This window comes from Martes martes (genome assembly GCF_963455335.1).
Source record: "Martes martes genome assembly, chromosome: 9".
Classification (NCBI taxonomy): Eukaryota; Metazoa; Chordata; class Mammalia; order Carnivora; family Mustelidae; genus Martes; species Martes martes.
Genome location: NC_137896.1, coordinates 104,955,122 through 104,972,811, shown reverse-complemented (window position 1 = coordinate 104,972,811; position 17,690 = coordinate 104,955,122). Strand labels below are relative to the sequence as shown.

Sequence of the window (17,690 nt, the reverse complement as noted above, 5' to 3'; positions counted from 1 at the left end):
CTAACTCTGGGACTCTGCCAGGCTTTGTCTCAGTTTCTCTTCCTTGCACCATTGCCTAGAAATTCTCTAGGCAGTATGTATGTAATGTTAGGGCTCATCTCTTATTTGTGTCCTGTCTCTCAAGAATCACTGTTCTTCATCACCTGATGTCCAGTGGTCCAGTGTTAAGAAAACGGATGTTTCATGTCTGCTCTCCGCTTTTTAAATTATTCATTTTTAATTGTTTTGGTTGCTTCTGGTGGGAGGGTAGATCTGGTCCCTGTTAAATCCTTTGGTTGGAAGCAGAAATCCTAGTTCTTTAAAATAATTCTTTTTAAGTCAAGGTATTTAAAAAAACGGAATGGGTAAGCTGTGCAGGTCAGTAAATTTCCTACAGGTGTATACATTTCTAACTACCACCAGATCAAGGTAATGAAAATTTCTGATACCCTAGTAGGTTCTTTATGCCCATTCCTGGTCATTACTGCTCTCTTCCTCCCTAGGTAGTCACTGTTCTGATGTCTGTCTACCATCTGTTAGTTTTGCCAAGTTTTTAACTTCATCTAAGTGGAGTTCCTACACTATTTGCCCTCTTTGCCTGACTTTTCCCCTCAGCACCCTGTCTGTAGGATCCATTGGTATTACTGCTTGTTATTACTTATTTTTTTCTCCAGCCCAGTAGTATTCCTTCTCCTGTTGATGGACATCTGAGTGGTTTCCAGTTTTTGGCACCTATGACAAAGCTGCTAGGAACATCTTGTATAAGTCTTTTGGTGTACTTAAACTCCAATTCCTCTTGGGGGTAAATACCCAGGAGTAGCATTGTTGGTTTATGGGGGTATCCATTTAGTTCAATAGATATTGCCAGAAAATTTCCCATAGTGGTCGAACCAACTTTTACTTCATTTGTGAATGTATAGGAACTCTGATTGGTGTATGTACTTGATGAGTTTTGGTATTTTCCGTCTTTTAAATTTTCACCATTATGGGTCCATAAGTTTTCTTTCAGTAGGCCAGAGCCGTCATAGTGGGTTGAGTAATACGAGGGCTGGGGTGACCAACCGTCTTGAGGGGTTCTCTGAGCAGAAGGCTTTCAGTTTTAAAACCAGGACAGTTCCAGTCACCGTAAAAGAGGCTCTCTGCTGATATAGTCAGCCTGATGGGAAGGTAGGAGTAGGTAATTCCCATGGTCTCACGAACCTCAAGTAGAGAGAAGACCTGGGCCAGCCTGTGTTCTGGACCCACCCCAACCTCCTGTCTCCTTCAGGTCTCCCGTAAGCAGTGTTTCTTCACAGAAGCTTTTGCTGGCCCTTCAGGCTGTTTTAGTTAACTGTCATATTGTTGGCGCACCCTACAGAATTTTATAATACTTACCACACTTGAAGGAATATATTCTTACCTGTAATCCTGGGTCATCTCTAATCTATCAGGGCAGGACTTTTATGTCTTCCAAACAGATATCCCCAGAACACATTGGTAGGTACATCAATAAATTTTCTGTCTGTCTTTCTTTCTTGCTAGGAAAGAAAGAATAGGTGAAATACACGGCAAGGCTAATCTTTAGGAGATTTTTTCAGCCACAAAAGTTTAGGTTTCATTCCAGTGATGATTGAATGCTATTGAGGGTTTTGTTTTTTGTTTTTTGTTTTTTTAATCAAAGCAGAGGAGAAGTGTGAGTTATGTTGTAGGAAGATGCTGGCTGCTGTGTTGGTAATGATTTGGAGAGAATGGTAATCTGGTGGTGCTGGAAAATTTGGTTACTTCTGATCCTTTTGTTTCTTAAGTTTAAACATTGATAGCAAGTAGAAAAATGCATGGTGGCATGTTAAGGCTGTATAAAATTCCAGATGGACTTTGAATATATTATAAGATTGGGCAGCCTTTGCCAGATGCAGTGTTCTTTGAATAAATAAATGTAAAGCAGAAATAGCTTAAATTTCTGATGGGATCCTAACTTGCTGTAGAACAGCTTATGAGTCATTATATCATACAATGTGAGGATAAAATTGTGAGTTTCCTTAAATCCAATAAAGTAAAAAAACTCTTTCTTTGGGCAGTTTTTATTTTTCTTTTCAGGTTAGACTTCAGTTAATATTTCTTTGGCAGCGGTCAGTCATTCCTGAGTACCTTTCGGGGAGGTCTGGAGGACGGCACAATGTTCATAGTAACACTACGCTGTCATTTAACTGTTCCACTGATTCTCTGATGAGCATATAGCAGAGTTTTTCTGGAGATTGTATGACATGTGATGGTACCATTGCTCTCATGATAATGGGTTGTGTGCTTGTAATTTGTATTTTAAAGAGCTCTTCATTTTTTCTTTTTCTTTCTTTCTTTTTTTTTTTTTTTAAAGATTTTATTTATTTATTTATTTATTTATTTATTTGTCAGAGAGAGAGAGAGAGAGAGAGCGAGCACAGGCAGGCAGAGTGGCAGGCAGAGGCAGAGGGAGAAGCAGGCCCGATGTGGGACTCGATCCCAGGACGCTGGGATCATGACCTGAGCTGAAGGCAGCCGCTTAACCGACTGAGCCACCCAGGCATCCCAAGATTTCATTTTAATTTCTAATACAGTATTGGTAGATATGACCCGTATAAGCCAAAGCTCTTTGAGGTCTTTGATAGGATTTAAGAGTATAAGGGATCCTGAGACCAAGAAGCTGTCATAGATGTTCTTTCAGAATAACATTTTCAAATTAGTATTTTATAATAATGATTCTTAACTGAGGCTCAACTGGCATGACTCACCCCACAATTTCTCAATCAGGGCCTCCATCAGTGGGATCTAGATAAGTTTTTGTTTGTTTATAAAAAGTAAAAATGGGTGCCTGGCTGGCTCAGTTACTGGAGCATGTGATTCTTGATCTTGGGGTTGTGAGTTTGAGCCCCACACTGGGTGTAGAGATGACATTAAAAATCCTAAAAATAAAGAAGTGAAAACATTTAAAATTTGTTCTAATTTTAATATGATTTGCCTTCTTAAATAGGAACAGTTGTTTGAGGAGATAGGAATTGTTTTCCAAATATCAAAGATCAGGTTAAAATTCATTTAAAAATAGTAGTAGCAGCTTTTTAATCTAATACTATGTTCAGCATGGTGCTAAGCAGTTTATGTGCATTATCTTAATCCTCACAGTAAATGTAAGAGGGAAGAATTGTGTACACATTTTACAGATGAAGAAACTGAGGATTACAAAAACTAAATAATCTGCTCAAAGCCACATAACTCCGAACATGTGTTACTAGAATTTGAATTCAGGTGTGACTCTGAAGCATGGTCTCCTCCACCCTGTTAGATCTTAAAAGAATTGTGAAAAGTGGAGCCCTTTTGAACAGTAACTTTTTTTTTTTTAAAGATTTTATTATTTTTTTTAATTTATTTGACAGACAGATCACAAGTAGGCAGAGAGGCAGGCAGAGAGAGAGGAGGAAGCAGGCTCCCCGCTGAGCAGAGAGCCCGATGCGGGGCTCGATCCCAGGACCCCCGGATCATGACCTGAGCCGAAGGCAGAGGCTTCAACCCACTGAGCCACCCAGGCACCCCTGAACAGTAACTTTTTGATAGCTACTTTGTGCAGTCGTAACTTTGCACATCTATCCTTGTGGACACTAACCTGAGTGTTACCCGATAATGCTTACCTGGCCTATTATTAACATTTCTTAAAGTCCCATCTTTTTTTTATCCTATAAGTAAAGCAGCATGGATACAAAGATAAATAACCCATCTTTGTTCACAGGGGCTCAGAATCAGGTGACTATAGTGTAAGGCATTCTGTGACAAGTATCTTAAGCTATGGGTGTTGCTTTGTGGCAATGAGGAGGGGACTCTGCCACGGGGAGGTTGGTGAAAGTCTAGATGGATCAGGTACCAACATCTCAGAGGCTTCTTCCAGCTTTACATTTGATCTTCTTACTTCTGATAACTTTTCATTCACTCCAACATTCTCTCTTACTTATCTCATGCATTACTTTTTTTTAAGATGTATTTGTTTACTTTAGAGGGAGAGCAGCACACAAGCAGGGGTAGGGGCAAAGGGAGAGGGAGAAGGAGAGAATCTCAAGCAGACTCCCCGCTGAGCAGGAGCCAGACAGGAGGCTCAATCCTGGGACCCTGAGATCATGACCTGAGCCAAAATCAAGAGTTGGCCGCTTAACTCACTGAGCCATGTAGGCTCCCGTCATGCATTTCTCTATAGAAGCATTGGACACTTAGTTCTTGCCTGATTTTGATCTCCCAAGCTGGCCCACTTTTCTACTTTGCTCTCCCCCTTTTTAAATATTCAAAACCAAAATTTATTTGTATATTTATATATATGCATATTTATTCTTATATATTTCAGAAATTGATTAATGCTAGGATACCAGTAGAAATTTATATTTTTGCAAGATGATAGAGATGAAGACAGGATACAGGTTAAAGAAATGATTATTAACTGTAGTGGTTGTTGCCATAAAGGAAAAAAAAATTTAACACGGATTAGAGTTTAGGTACAGACAAAAGAAAGAAGTGTTTTCCTTCTGCTGGGTCCTAGTCACTTTTTATTTTGAAGTATTTTTAGGAAGCAGTAAAGAGGCAATAATGTAGTATGATTATGAACCTTGTAGCCAGCTTTATCTTCTCTTAATATTTTCACATACTTGCCTCAGATTTTTATAGTGCTGTGTATATCCCCATTCCCTTCCTAGTTTCTCCATAGGTGAATTGATGTCTTAGCTCTGGTGTGTTTTTTCTATTCATGTTTTTATATTTTGCTATACATGTGTATATTTTTATAGAACACTTTTTGAGTTTTAAAAAATGTTATTGTACATATGTATCTTTCTATAGATTGCTTTTTTGCTTATCAGGTTTTTGAGATCCATCCATCTTGGGACTTGGATTCACTTATGCATTTTTAGCTACTGCATAGAATTTTATTACATGACCGTACTGAAATTTGTCTGTTCTTCTTTTGGCCTTTTGTATTGTGTGTGTTTGATTCCTTGTCTTTTTCTCTTTTCTTTTCTCTCCTTTTTTCTTTAATTTTCTTTCCTTAATGGCCCAGAGCAAGGTCTTTTATTTTATTTGTCTTTTTTTTTTTTTTTTTAAACCATCATGCCCTGATTTCCTAGGGAATGGGTTCCAGCAGCTCAGGCTCTTCTCCACTGGTTCTCACAAAGTGTGCTTGTCTGGGTGGCACAGGCTGAGGCTTCAGGTGAACCCAAGTACCTTTCTCTTTTTCTTTTCTTGTTCATTTTCCTTCATGCAGCTCTTAGAGTGCTTACTATGTTCAAAATTCACCTTCATTCACCTGGCGAGAATCTTGCTCTGAGCGGCAATCCCGATAGCATGCTGGGCGGTGCTGTGGACTCTTCCGGTTTGCCATGGTAGCATTTGTGGGGCACTGCTTTTGAATAGCACCTATTCCCTTGGTGTCACAGTACACCTTTCCTGTAGATGGGCATACGTGGCAGAAGGAGCAACGCCCTGTGTTCTGAAAGGCCTAGGGAATTTAGAGTAGCCTCTCTCCTGTCCTGTTGTGTTGGGCATATTGGCGCTTTACCAGAAGATGGCGGTTCCGCTGACCTTTTGCATTTTGACATTTTTTTTTTCAGGTTTAGCTTTTTTTCTTTCTGGTATATACCATATAATTCTTTTTTTTTTTTTTCTCCATAAAAATGTATATAACTTAGTAGTTTTTAGTATATTCACAAATTTGTTTAACCGTAACCATTATTTAACTCCAGGACATTTTGATCACTCTGCAAAGAAACCCATACCCGTTAGCAGTCACTCATCAGCTTCCCCCTCCACCCATCCTCTAGCAACTACTCATCCACTTCCTGTTGCCATGGGTTTGCTTATTCTGGGCTTTTCATATAAATGGAATCATACAATATATGGCCCTTTGTGTCTTTCACTTTCATGATGTTTCATTTGGTATAATGCCTCAAGGTTTATCTATATTGTAGAATGAATCATCAGCACTTCATTCCTTTTTATGGCTGAATAATGCTAGTCTGTGGTAACTATGTTTAGCTATCGGAGGAGCTGCCAAACAGTGTAACAGAGCAGCAGCACCATTTTACACCAGCAATGCACAAAGATTCTGACTTTTCCACGTTTTTGCCAGTGCTTGTTATGTCTTTTTTATTGTAATCATCCTAGTTGGTATGAAATATCTCACTGTAATTTTGATTTGCATTTCCCTAGTGACTAATGATGTGGAACATCTTTTCATGTACTTATGGGCCATTTGTATATCCTCTTGGAGAAATGTCTTTTGAAATCCTCTGCCCATTATTTAATTGTTTTTTTCTTTATTGTTGAGTTGTAAGAGTTCTTTATATATTCTGGATACTAGACCCTTATCGGTACATGATTTGCAAATATTTTTTTCCCATTCTGTAGGTTGTCTCTGCTTTCTTTTTTTTTCTGTTTAAGTAAGCTCTGTGCCCAACGTGGGGCTTGGACTCAGAACCCCAGCATCAAGAGTCACATGCTGTACCAACTGAGCCTGCCAGGTGCCCCATCTGTACTTTCTTGATAGTGTCTTTTTAAGTACACTTTTAAGTACAAAAATTTTAGTATTCAAATTTATATACATACATACATATATGATGTATATATCTATCATATATATTTATATGTATATACATATCTATATACGTGTGTGTGTGTGTGTGTGTGTGTATTTTTTGGGGGGGTTGTTTAGGCTTTAGGGTGCCATAGTGAAGAAACCATTACCTAGTCTAAGGATGTGAAAAGCTATACCTGTTTTATCTAATAGTTTTATAGTTTTAGCTCTCTCTCTTTTTTTTTAAGAGAGAGAGTGTGTGCATGAGCACAGGAGGGGGCGCAGAAAGAGAGGGAGAGAGACTGCTGGACTTGATTTTACAACCCTGAGATCATGACCTGAACCGAAATCAAGAGTCAGTCGCTTAACTGATTGAGCCACCCAGGCGCCCCAGCTTTAGCTCTTAAATTTAGGACTTTGATTCATTTTGCATTAATTTTTGTATATGGTGTGAGGGTGAAACTTCATTCTTTGCATGTGGTTATCCACCTGTTCTCAGCACCATTTGTAGAATTTCATTCCTCTGGTGAATTGTCTTGACACCCTTGTCCAAAATCAATTAACCATAAATGTATGGGCTTATTTCTGGAATCTTCATGTATATGTCTATCCTTATGCCAATACCACATAATCTTGATTATTGTAGCTTTAAAATCTGAAAGTATGAATCCTCTTAAATTTGTTCTCTTTCAAAACAATTTTGGCTATTCTGGGTCACTTACATGTCCATATGAATTTTAGGGTTTATTATTTTTTATGAAAAGGCAGTGGGAATTTTGATAGAAGTTGCACTGGATCTGTAGATAAATTTGGGGAGAATTGCCATGTTAACCATAGTAAGTCATTCAATCTGTGAACATAGTTTCTCCATTTATTTAGGTCTTTAATTTCCTTTAACAGTGTTTGTAGTTTTTAGTATACAAGATTTGTCCTTTGTTAAATATTTTTCCAAGTATTTTTTTTCCTGTTGGTGCCATCGTAAATGAAATTGCTTTTTTAATTTCAGTTTTGGATTATTCATTGCTAATGATGGACATGGAACTGATTTTTCTTTATTATTTGCCTCTAAACTGCCAAACTGTTTCTCTTCATTCAGATAGTTTCCTGAAATCTCCATTGTCATAAAAATCCTTCTAATTTTATTCAACTTCCTTATTCCTCTTTTGAAGATTTTTTTTTTCTTACTAGACAAATGAGTTGCATCAATACTGAGCTATTTTCAATCCAATAATTTGGTTCAAACATTTGGGTACTTGTTAAAAGCATCTGCAGACAAATGTTTAACTGCCTGCTTTTTTGTACCGTCTGTACCAGCTAACATCATCATGGGCTGATACTCCATTAAAATACAGACATAGGGAAGGTTGGGAATAACCTGTGGAGGACTCTCCTCCTTTCTGCTTTCCCCTCTATCCCCCACAACTAATATGTAAGAATGAGAATTCTGAACTATTCTGAAAAACACCCAGTTTCAGTTAAGTAACTAGAATCAGTAATGGCTGCTTCTTCCCTGCATTCTGTCCCTTACTGTGCAGGTACCTAAATTCTTCATCACCAGCTCTGGTCTTGTACATGTCACATGCCCGTTCTCTAAAGCTTTGCCTGAGTCCCTGATTGTCATCTACTACTGAAAAGACTGATCTCCCATATCCCAGTGCCTTCTTGCTAATAAACTGTGGTGAAATTATCCCAGCTGTAGAGAAAGTACAGTAAAAAATTTGGTATCATTTCCTATCATTGTATAAAGTATGTATAGAGTATGGGACTTATACTTTAATAACTTTTGGAAGATAGCAAATTTGATGTTCCATCAAGCTTGGTAAAATGGTTTTAAAAATTATAAATTTTTTTGAAATGGTACATGTACCTTATACCAAATTTCTGATGATGATAATTCTATTAAGTCTTTTAATTTTTTCATTGTCTAAATGCCAGTTTGCCACTGTGGTCATTTCATGTTTTTAGGATGTTAATGGTAGGGAATTGTTCCTATTCAGAAGCCAGTGTTAATTTATGAAAATATATAAATAGAATTTAACACTAGTAAATTTTGAAGGTGAGTTTTAGGTGCTGTTTGGTGATTTCTGTCTTTGGCTCGGTTGCACGTCAGAGATTCTAGTCCTTTTCACCCTGTACCAAGAGGTTGTGTAAGAGACTAAGATTTGCTGGGATTATTTGTAGAGCTTGTTGGAGTTTTAGTTCCGTAGGGTATGCATTAGAATTCAGTTAGTTGTGTTTTACAGGACAACAGTTTATCAAATACTCATTAAGTAAGGAGTATAATTTTGCGGGTGCTAATAGAGCTAATGCACCAATAATTTCATTGATCTTCACTGGTGAAATGTCTGTGGAAGTATCTGGCCGTTTTAGTGTTGGGTTTCTCTTTGAGTAGTTGATTAAAAAGAGTGTTTGAAGAACTTTAAGTCACTTTAGTCTAAGTGAGTCTTTTTTTTTTTTTAAGATTTTATTTATTTATTTGACAGAGAGATCACAAGTAGGCAGAGAGGCAGGCAGAGGGAGAGGGGGGAAGCAGGCTCCCTGCTGAGCAGAGAGCCCAATGTGGGGCTCAATCCCAGGACCCTGAGACTAGGACCCGAGCTGAAGGCAGAGGCTTAACCCACTGAGCCACCCAGGGGCCCCTAAGTGAGCCTTTCTAAATCAGTTTTTCAGGTTCATTTTCAATCGAGAGTTTTAAGAGTTTGAAAGTATTGTAGAAAAGATCTGATACTTAATCCCATTCATTGCCCTTATACAGTTCAAAAACACTGCATAATTAGAAAATTATATATGTGATAAAATCTCATTTGTGGTTCTGGGTCCATAAATGAGAATTTACAAGAATAGTGAGAAGCAGAAATATACCTGCATGTGTGTGTGTGTGTGTGTGTGTGTGTGTGTGTGTGTTGCCCATCAGTGCCCCAAAAGTAAGGCCTCTGAGTCCTAAACTTAAGTTCTTCCTACAAAAAGAGCACCCTACCCCTTCGACTAGTCTTACCATCTGGGTGCCCCCCACTGCTATTCCCACCCAGCCTGGCCAGGTAAGTCTGCAGAGGGAGGATCTGTGAGCCCTTAGAGGTATTATATTAAGAAAGTTTTGTGTCTAAAATTACTTAGAATTATATTTGTAAATGATACTTGTTCATATTTTTCTTTACTTTTAAAAATTTTTTTTAAATTTTTAACGATTTTATTTATTTATTTGAGAGAGAGAGAGAGAGGGCATAATAGGGGAGAACATCAGAGAGAGAAGCAGACTCCCCATGGAGCCTGATGCGAGACTCTATCCTGGGACTCCAGGATCATGACCTGAGCCGAAGGCAGTTGCCCAACCAACTGAGCTACCCAGGAGCCCTCATATTTTTCTTTAAAAACATTATTAAATGCAATGGGTTTTTTTTTTTTTTTTAAACTTTCATGAAATGTTGCTGTTTCCTGTCCCTTGCTTCCAACCCTGTTTCTCAAGGGCAAATACTTTGAATTGTTTCTTCTCTAATAACTTATGCTCACTGCTTGTCTCTAGCATCTCAAATAGTGCCTTTTTGGGCACCTAATAAATCTTGGTTGAATGAATGAAAGATTATTCTTACTCTGTTTCCAGACTTGATAAATAGTTTACAATTTATAAGTACAATTCTAGGTTGATTATCATTTTTCCTCTTGAATAACATTTCTCCACCATCTTAGGATAGAATAGTGTTGCTATTCATATAGAATTCCACTCTGATTCTAAATCTTTGCATGTGACCTATGTTTTCTTTCTGTAAACTTCTGTGATCTCATGTTAGCACTTAAAAAAAAATTAAGTATGCTGGAAATTCAGTGTGGACGTGCCTCTCCCTCAGTAAGGGCAAATGTTCTTGAATCATTTCTTTGATAGGTCTTTCCTTACTCCCTCTCCCCACCAAAAGAGATGAAGAAGTGTGTTTTCCCTATTGTGGTCTTTCTGAAACTTTTAGTCTTGGGATGTTGGACTGCATGAATTATTTTTATTTTATTTTATTTATTTTAGCTTTCGGTTTTCACTTATTTATCTTTGTCTTAGTGTTGAAATTTCTGGGAGATTTCCTTAGCAGTACCTTCTAATCCTTCCATTAGCTTTTTGTGTGTTATCAAATTTTAAAAGTGTTACCCTATTTCTTGTTTTCCAATTATTCTTTTTTATTTTTTGTTTATTTACTTTCTGGCTATTCTCTTTTTTAAATAGAAAATTCTGGGATTTAGTTAGAGTGTTGTAGATAGACTTTCAACCTTTCCTGCTGGCTTTTTCTCTTGCCCACCCCTCTTTCTCACAATACTTGATATCTTTGAGGGTTGATTCGCTTCAAGCTTGGTGCTTGCCTTCTCCTTGCATCTGTCTGTACATATATAGATTATCACTTCCTTTTCTTGGCTAAGTTTGCACCTTTTTTTTTTTTTTTTTTTGCATCTGCTTTCCATCCTCTAAAACTTTTTTTTGGCTGATTCTTCTATCGTTGTTTCCACTTTTATTGTCATTGAAATGTGTGTGCATTTTAATTGCTATTTGGTGTGGTTTTATGGGGGAAGAGGAGATAAATGCATATGTTCCATCTGCCATTTTAAAATTAGAGTTCTTCCTCTTTGTTTGTGGCCCCAATTCATGTCATTTTATGATTGTAATGCAAATGACAAATTAGATATGTAAATTTAAAATAAAATAATGAAAGTTGGTTTGAAGAAAATTTTGAATGAAAGGTTAATCTGTCTTGATGTCCAGAAAGATAATGTGCCCTGTAATAATGCATTCTTTGAATTTTATTTGTGTAGAAGAAATTGAGGAAGAATCGGAAACCACAATTGAAGCAGACTTGACAGATAAACAGAAGCATCAGCTGAAACATAGGGAGCTCTTCTTGTCACGCCAGTATGAATCTCTGCCTGCAACGCATATCAGGTAAGAGCACCTTAGAGGCTGATAGGAAGTATTCAGTAATATCGTGGCAATGAGAAAAAAACACAGAACAGCCTTCTTTGAAGCATTTCTAAACTTGCCTCATGATTTTGCTCAACTTGGTTTACTAAAGGCATCATAATGGGATTTTATCTAGGAAATGTATAGTGTGATTACCTTATTAAAGCCCTGCAGGTGTTCTATAGTCAAGTGACCATTTTAGCTCTGCTTGAATCCAGACTTTCCCAATCCACATGCATGCCTATTCGCATCCTGCAGAAGAGTGTCCCGCAACCACCAGGAAATGCTGGTTTTCTCCAGGTTCCTAGAACGTTACAGAGGCGGGCTAAACAGAGCTAAAACACAAGATCTTTCCCAGGCGGGTGATTCTTGACCTTGTAGAATAGATGGCCTTTTACTTTCTTTGGAGGATCTCTGAGATGAAAACTATATTTTGTATTACTTTACTCGTATCTGCTCTGAACTTTGATGGGAAGCCAAAGTGAAAAAATTCTGCCCTCGTTTGTAGTTTCGGAGGTTGTGGAGGAACGGTGGTGGCCTTTTATGAAATATGCTGGTGGTAACATTTAAGCATACATATCTTGGAAGTCTAACAAAATGTTTGAACTCAAAAGGTAGGCAGTTACTGACTGTCAAGGTCAGGTCAGCTTCAGAAAGTAGTTGGCATTTATTCAACCCCAGAGAGACAGTGGGGCGAACCTGGCGGCCTGCGGGTGGCGGCAGGGTGCTGTGTGCGAGAGAGGGCAGTGTCGTTGTCCGCCTCAAGTTACTGCAAGTTTTTCAGCTTTTGTTCATAATCTTTACTTAATTCACCTCTCTACTAGTCATGATTACCTTAAAAATGGTTTATCTAGGGGTGCCTGGGTGGCTCAGTGGGTTAAGCCTCTGCCTTCAGCTCAGGTCATGATCTTGGTCAGGGTCCTGGGATCGAGCCCTGCATCAGGCTCTCTGCTCAGTGGGGAGCCTGCTTCCCCCTCTCTTTCTGCCTGCCTCTCTGCCTACTTGTGATCTCTTCTCAAATAAATAAATCTTTTAAAAAATGGTTTATCTAGGGAGATACAGTATATTAATTTTATTTCAAAAATTAGCCCCTTGTCTTTCCCCCAGTGTGGGTATTGAATCTGTCTTTTTTGGCCTAAGTCAGGTTTGGAGACTTACTTAAGCTGTGATTTGGTCCTTGTATCACACACACACACACACAACCCCACGCACCCACCCAGTTCCCAGGACTTTTGTGCATATTTCTCTTTTCAGAAATGGATGCAGAGTTTCTAAAGCAGAAAATGTATGACAGAGATACTGGAATTCCTTGTGCTCCAAATCTTTTCAGAAATAATTTGATCTCAGTAGTTAACATGAGAGCATTGCTGAAGAAGTTTTTAATTTTTTTTAATTTGAGAACATTTTAAATATTTATTATTTATTTAAATTAAATTTAGTTAATATATAGTATATCATTAGCTTGAGGGGTAGAATTTAGTGATTCATCAGTTGCATACACTACCCATGCTCATTATATCAAGTGTCCTCCTTAATGTCCATCACCCAGTTACTCCATCCCCCTCCACCTCCCCTCCAGCAACCCTCAGTTTGTTCCCTATTAAGAGTCTCTTATGGTTTGCTTCCCTTTCTGTTTTTATCTTATTTTATTTTTCCTTCCTTTCCCCTGTGTTCATCTGTTTTGTTTCTTAAATTTCACATATGAGTGAAATTGTATGGTATTTGTCTTTCTCTGACTGACTTATTTCACTTGCGGATACCCTCTAGTTCCAGCCATGTCATTGCAGATGGCAAGATTTCATTCTTTTTGATGGCTGAGTAATATTCCATTGTGTGTGTGTATACCACATCTTCTTTATCCATTCATCTGTTGATGGACATCGGGGCTCTCTCTATACTTTGGCTATTGTGGACATTGCTGCTATAAGCATTGGGGTGCATGTACCCCTCGAATCACTATGTTTGTATCCTTGGGATAAATACTAAGAGTGCAGTTGCTGTTTTCCAGAGTGGCTGCCCCAGCTTGCCTTCTCACCCAACAGTGTAAGAGGGTTCCTCTTTCTCTATGTCCTCGCCAACATCTGTTTTCCAAGTTGTTAATTTTAGCCATTCTGACTGGTGTAAGGTGGTATCTCATTGTGGTTTCAACTCGTATTTCTCTGATGCTGAGTGATATTGAACATTTTCTCATGTGTCTGTTAGCTGTTTGACTTTATTAGGTTTTTTAGGGGACACTATGTTTAAATTGGCTAGAGTTAGTATATTCTGTGTGACTTGGGTCCTTTACTGGAAAAAAATAATCATGCCAGGTAATGTAGAAACAGTCATTTTATCTACCAATGGGGTATTTCAAGAAGTAGGAAAGTAAGCTAATTTTTGTTCAAATCGATGGAGCATAAAAACATATTTCATAATTTTCTTAAAGATGTAGATAATAAATGCCGAAGAGCCATACGCATTTATTACTTAATTGGAAGAAGCTAGAATATAAAGATTCATTTTAAGCTCAAGAAGTAATGTGGCTAGTCATAAGAATCTTGCCAGAACAAGAATCTGACAAATGGTTTTAAAAATGTATCCAAAACATGCAAGTACATTTTTAATTTACCATCCTGATAGCTTAGAATCTGTTTATAAGTAATGTTTCCTTTAACAGATTGCTTGGAATGGAAAAACTAGTAATGTATTTTTCATCATCCATAAGAACTGAGACAATATATTGAAATATAATTATTAGGACACCTCTATGTTGAACACAGAAATTACATAGAATATAGGATCATTCATTCAGTCACTGTTGAACATGTTTTCTGAGTATATTCTAGATTAAGGCATTTACTAGGTGCTTGATAAATTAAGATGAGGTCTCCATCTTATAAATTTAAGGAGTTTATTGGGTGAATTTACTGGCAATTCTTTTGAATTATGATGCGTTATAAACATTTGAGGCTTTTAATTTTTGTTGTTCTGTTCTCCAAGTCGAGAGGGAGTGGTACAGAGCCACAATTTCTCATCTGTGGCTCTCATTGCCAAACAGCTGAATGGGGTTAAGGGCAGTCTCTGGCCAAAGCACAGAGCCGTGCTAGCCAGCCCTCATGCTGATGTAAACAAGTGCACATTGGAGTGATCTTCACATTTTGCTAATGTTGAAGTCATGCCCTATCTATTTCTGCTGTAACAGGAGAAAATTACTGAAGCCCCATTGTTCTTTGGCAGCAAAGAGGGGTAATTTGGTGAATACTGGCTTTTTATTCTCCAGGGACATTATCAAGTGCCCAGAATTTCCTCAGTGGCATATAGAACGTAGGAGAAAACCTGACTGAGGCATTCCTGAGGTCCTTTGTAGTTTGTGAGCCACAATACTCACTGGGTGTTGTAAGCATTTCACAGTGGCATGGAGGCAACTCTTTGTTCCTTCTGATTCCACTGGCAGAGAGGGAGAGTCACCAGGACTGGGACAGTTCTGGATAGTTAGGGATTTACTTTGTGTTCATGAGCTAGGTAGGACTTGAGCAATGAAAACATCTTTGGAATGCTTTTTGGGGGCGCAGGAAGAGAGGCAGCTCACATCATGCACAGTGCCTGAAGTCATTACTAATAGATGATATGCTGCAAACTCTCTAAAGCACTATAACATTGTTATGTCACATGCTGGACCTGTTCTGGATATATAATACTGTATTCAGTCTTAGAGATAGACCATATTTATCAACCTTGGCTTTTAAAAATTCTGACATTCATCAAACCTTTGTGACAGATGTTATTCCAGTTGCTTTATATGTATTTTATTTACTCCTCACACCGACTTTATAAAGTAGGTCCTGTTATCCCCATTTTACAGATGAGACTGAAGCACGAAAAAGTTAAGTAACCTGTCAGTTTCATGACTTTTACATAGCAGATTCGGAGATTGAACCCAGACCACATGACTGCAAATGGACAGAATTATGAAGTGTACATGACCGGAGGTGTTAAACAGCATCAGAGATAAAAGGAAAGCTATTGAGTTACTTGTTGGTTGGGTAGGCTCTTTGATATTTTATTTTTTCACATAATTTTCTACTCAGATGTTCAGGTCAATAGGACAGACTACATTAAAAACTAAGTTAAACATATAAACTGTACTATTATACTAAAAGATGATGCTGCTGTGCTAGATGTGCAGTAGCCGCTGGGAACTACCTCCTTGATTGGGTGCCTGAGTTTATGGATGTATCTTGTATTTGGTCCAGTGTCAGTTTTTTCCACATCTTGAACACAAAAAGCTTGGCTTTTTAAAAGCTGCTAATTACAGCATTCTGCATGTGATGATTAATGCCTCTTCCCAGCCTCTGGTGCAGGTAGTTAGTCATTTAAAAAGAGCCAGTTCTTTCCTGTTTGCCAACTTGGGATTCTGGATCACAGCCTTTGAAGTTATGCTTCATTGTGTCTTAAAAGCATTTTCTTAGGTACCTGTTGATTATTGGCCTCAAATATTTCCTGCAGTAAAGGCTTTTGGACCTGATGATTTGTCCTCTAAGTCTGCCCTTGTTGTGAAGACAGAGTGATGGTGGAGAAAGCATTATATCCATGTTGTTAGACTTGGCGCTCATTTAGAGCATCACTGGTAAGGATCCTGCCTGCCTCATTGCTTAACCTCGTCCATGCGTTTTAAGAAGTTCAGAGAAGCTATTCCAGAAAGTGATGTCAGCAGTGGGGTAGGTCTTAAAGACATAAGTGCACATAGTGTTCAAGTAGTCCCTTCATGGCAGGGTGCCTCAGAGAAATCCTTACTTCTTATCCCTTTAGACAAATTTTAGGCTAGGATTCCAGAATATAGACATCACCATCATCATGATCTCTGTTCTTGCTCTGTAGAAGACGGGCTGCAACCACAATTGGTAGGAACCTCTCCTTGGTTTCTGCCATGCCATGCCGCTACTACATGGTCTCCTCACCTCTAAAATGAGGAGCTTTCTTAATTCAATTGAAAAAATATCTTGAGCAGCCATTAAAAATCTTGGGGCTTACATATAATTTGTCTCGATTGTTCTAGACAGGCATCATCTTAGAGTGTAAGATTCTTGAAGGTTGATGTCTTTATTTTTCTTTTTCCTGCCGAACACAGCACGAAACAGCCAGTCAGACTTCGAAGTTTGCATTGTTTTCATTTAAGTTCCTATTCTTGAAGGGAATAAAAAGTCATCAACAGATAGTAGAATAATCTCTTCTCAGCTATTACGGATCATAAGTGAAATTTTAGATTATGTGCCTCCCTCCTTTCATGAGAATGAAGGATTGGATGTCTGGAATTACGGGTTACTCAGGTCTCTCAGAGAGAGTGAGTTATCAGAGTCAGCGTCAGGCTTTTACCTGGAGGGCTAGGCAGAGGATAGGAAGTTGTTTTGTGTACATACTATCACTGAATAAGGTGAGTTTATGAACAATATATAGCAACCATGAGAAAGGGAGAAATGGAAGTTTCTAGCGAGCAGGAGTTAACTTGAAGGATGGAAGACCAGATTCTTTTCTTGATCCCCAGTGTTGGTAAGGGTAGGGAAATAGATAAATTACTCTAATATATTTGAGTGTTACTATAATTAGAAACATCAGATTATAATATATGCATATCTAACAGTTCAATTTTTTGGATTTTATTTAACTGAAGTTCTTATGCAAGTTTGTAGAGAGATACATACTCATTTGTTGTTTATTGAAGACTTGTTTTATTTTATTTAGTCAGTAGTTTTTACTTTGTGAATAAATGAGATCATTCTCATTAGTAAGCATGTGTCTGCATCATGAGTATAAATAAGAATTTGGTATTTGATAGGTTTTAGATTTGTTTTAATATCAGAAAATGCAAGCAACTTTAAAAAAAAAAAAGATTTTATTTATTCATTTGAGGGAGAGCGAGAGAGAGAAGCATATTCCCTCCTGAGCAGGTGGCCCAATGTGGGGCTTGATCCCAGGACCTTGGGATCTTGACCTGAGCTGAAAGGAGACACTTAACTGACTGAGCCACCCAAGTGCCCTGCAAGCAACTTTCATCTTTTTTTTTTTTTTGCAACTTTCATCTTTATGGTTTTCCATATTTCGGGTTTTCTTCCTGAAATGCAGACACATTAGACATAGAATGGGAAGAAGTTTATTTTATAATTTGCAAATTTGGACATTAGACAGAGAGGGAAAAGACCATTTTGATTTCATTTTTATCACTTTCCTTGCTGACAACATGGCTCGTTC

General features: G+C 38.0%; 1 protein-coding gene across 1 annotated transcript in view; it reads left to right on the top strand.

Annotated features, from left to right (window-relative positions):
• Nucleotides 1-17,690, top strand: part of MTA3 (metastasis associated 1 family member 3) — a gene marked incomplete at its 5' end in the record, with an annotated part of 159,497 nt that overhangs the window by 42,915 nt on the left and 98,892 nt on the right. Inside the window, one exon of the mRNA XM_080814128.1 lies at nt 11,321-11,447. Within this exon, the coding sequence (XP_080670254.1) occupies nt 11,321-11,447 (127 nt within the window). The remainder of the gene's footprint in view (nt 1-11,320; nt 11,448-17,690) is intronic.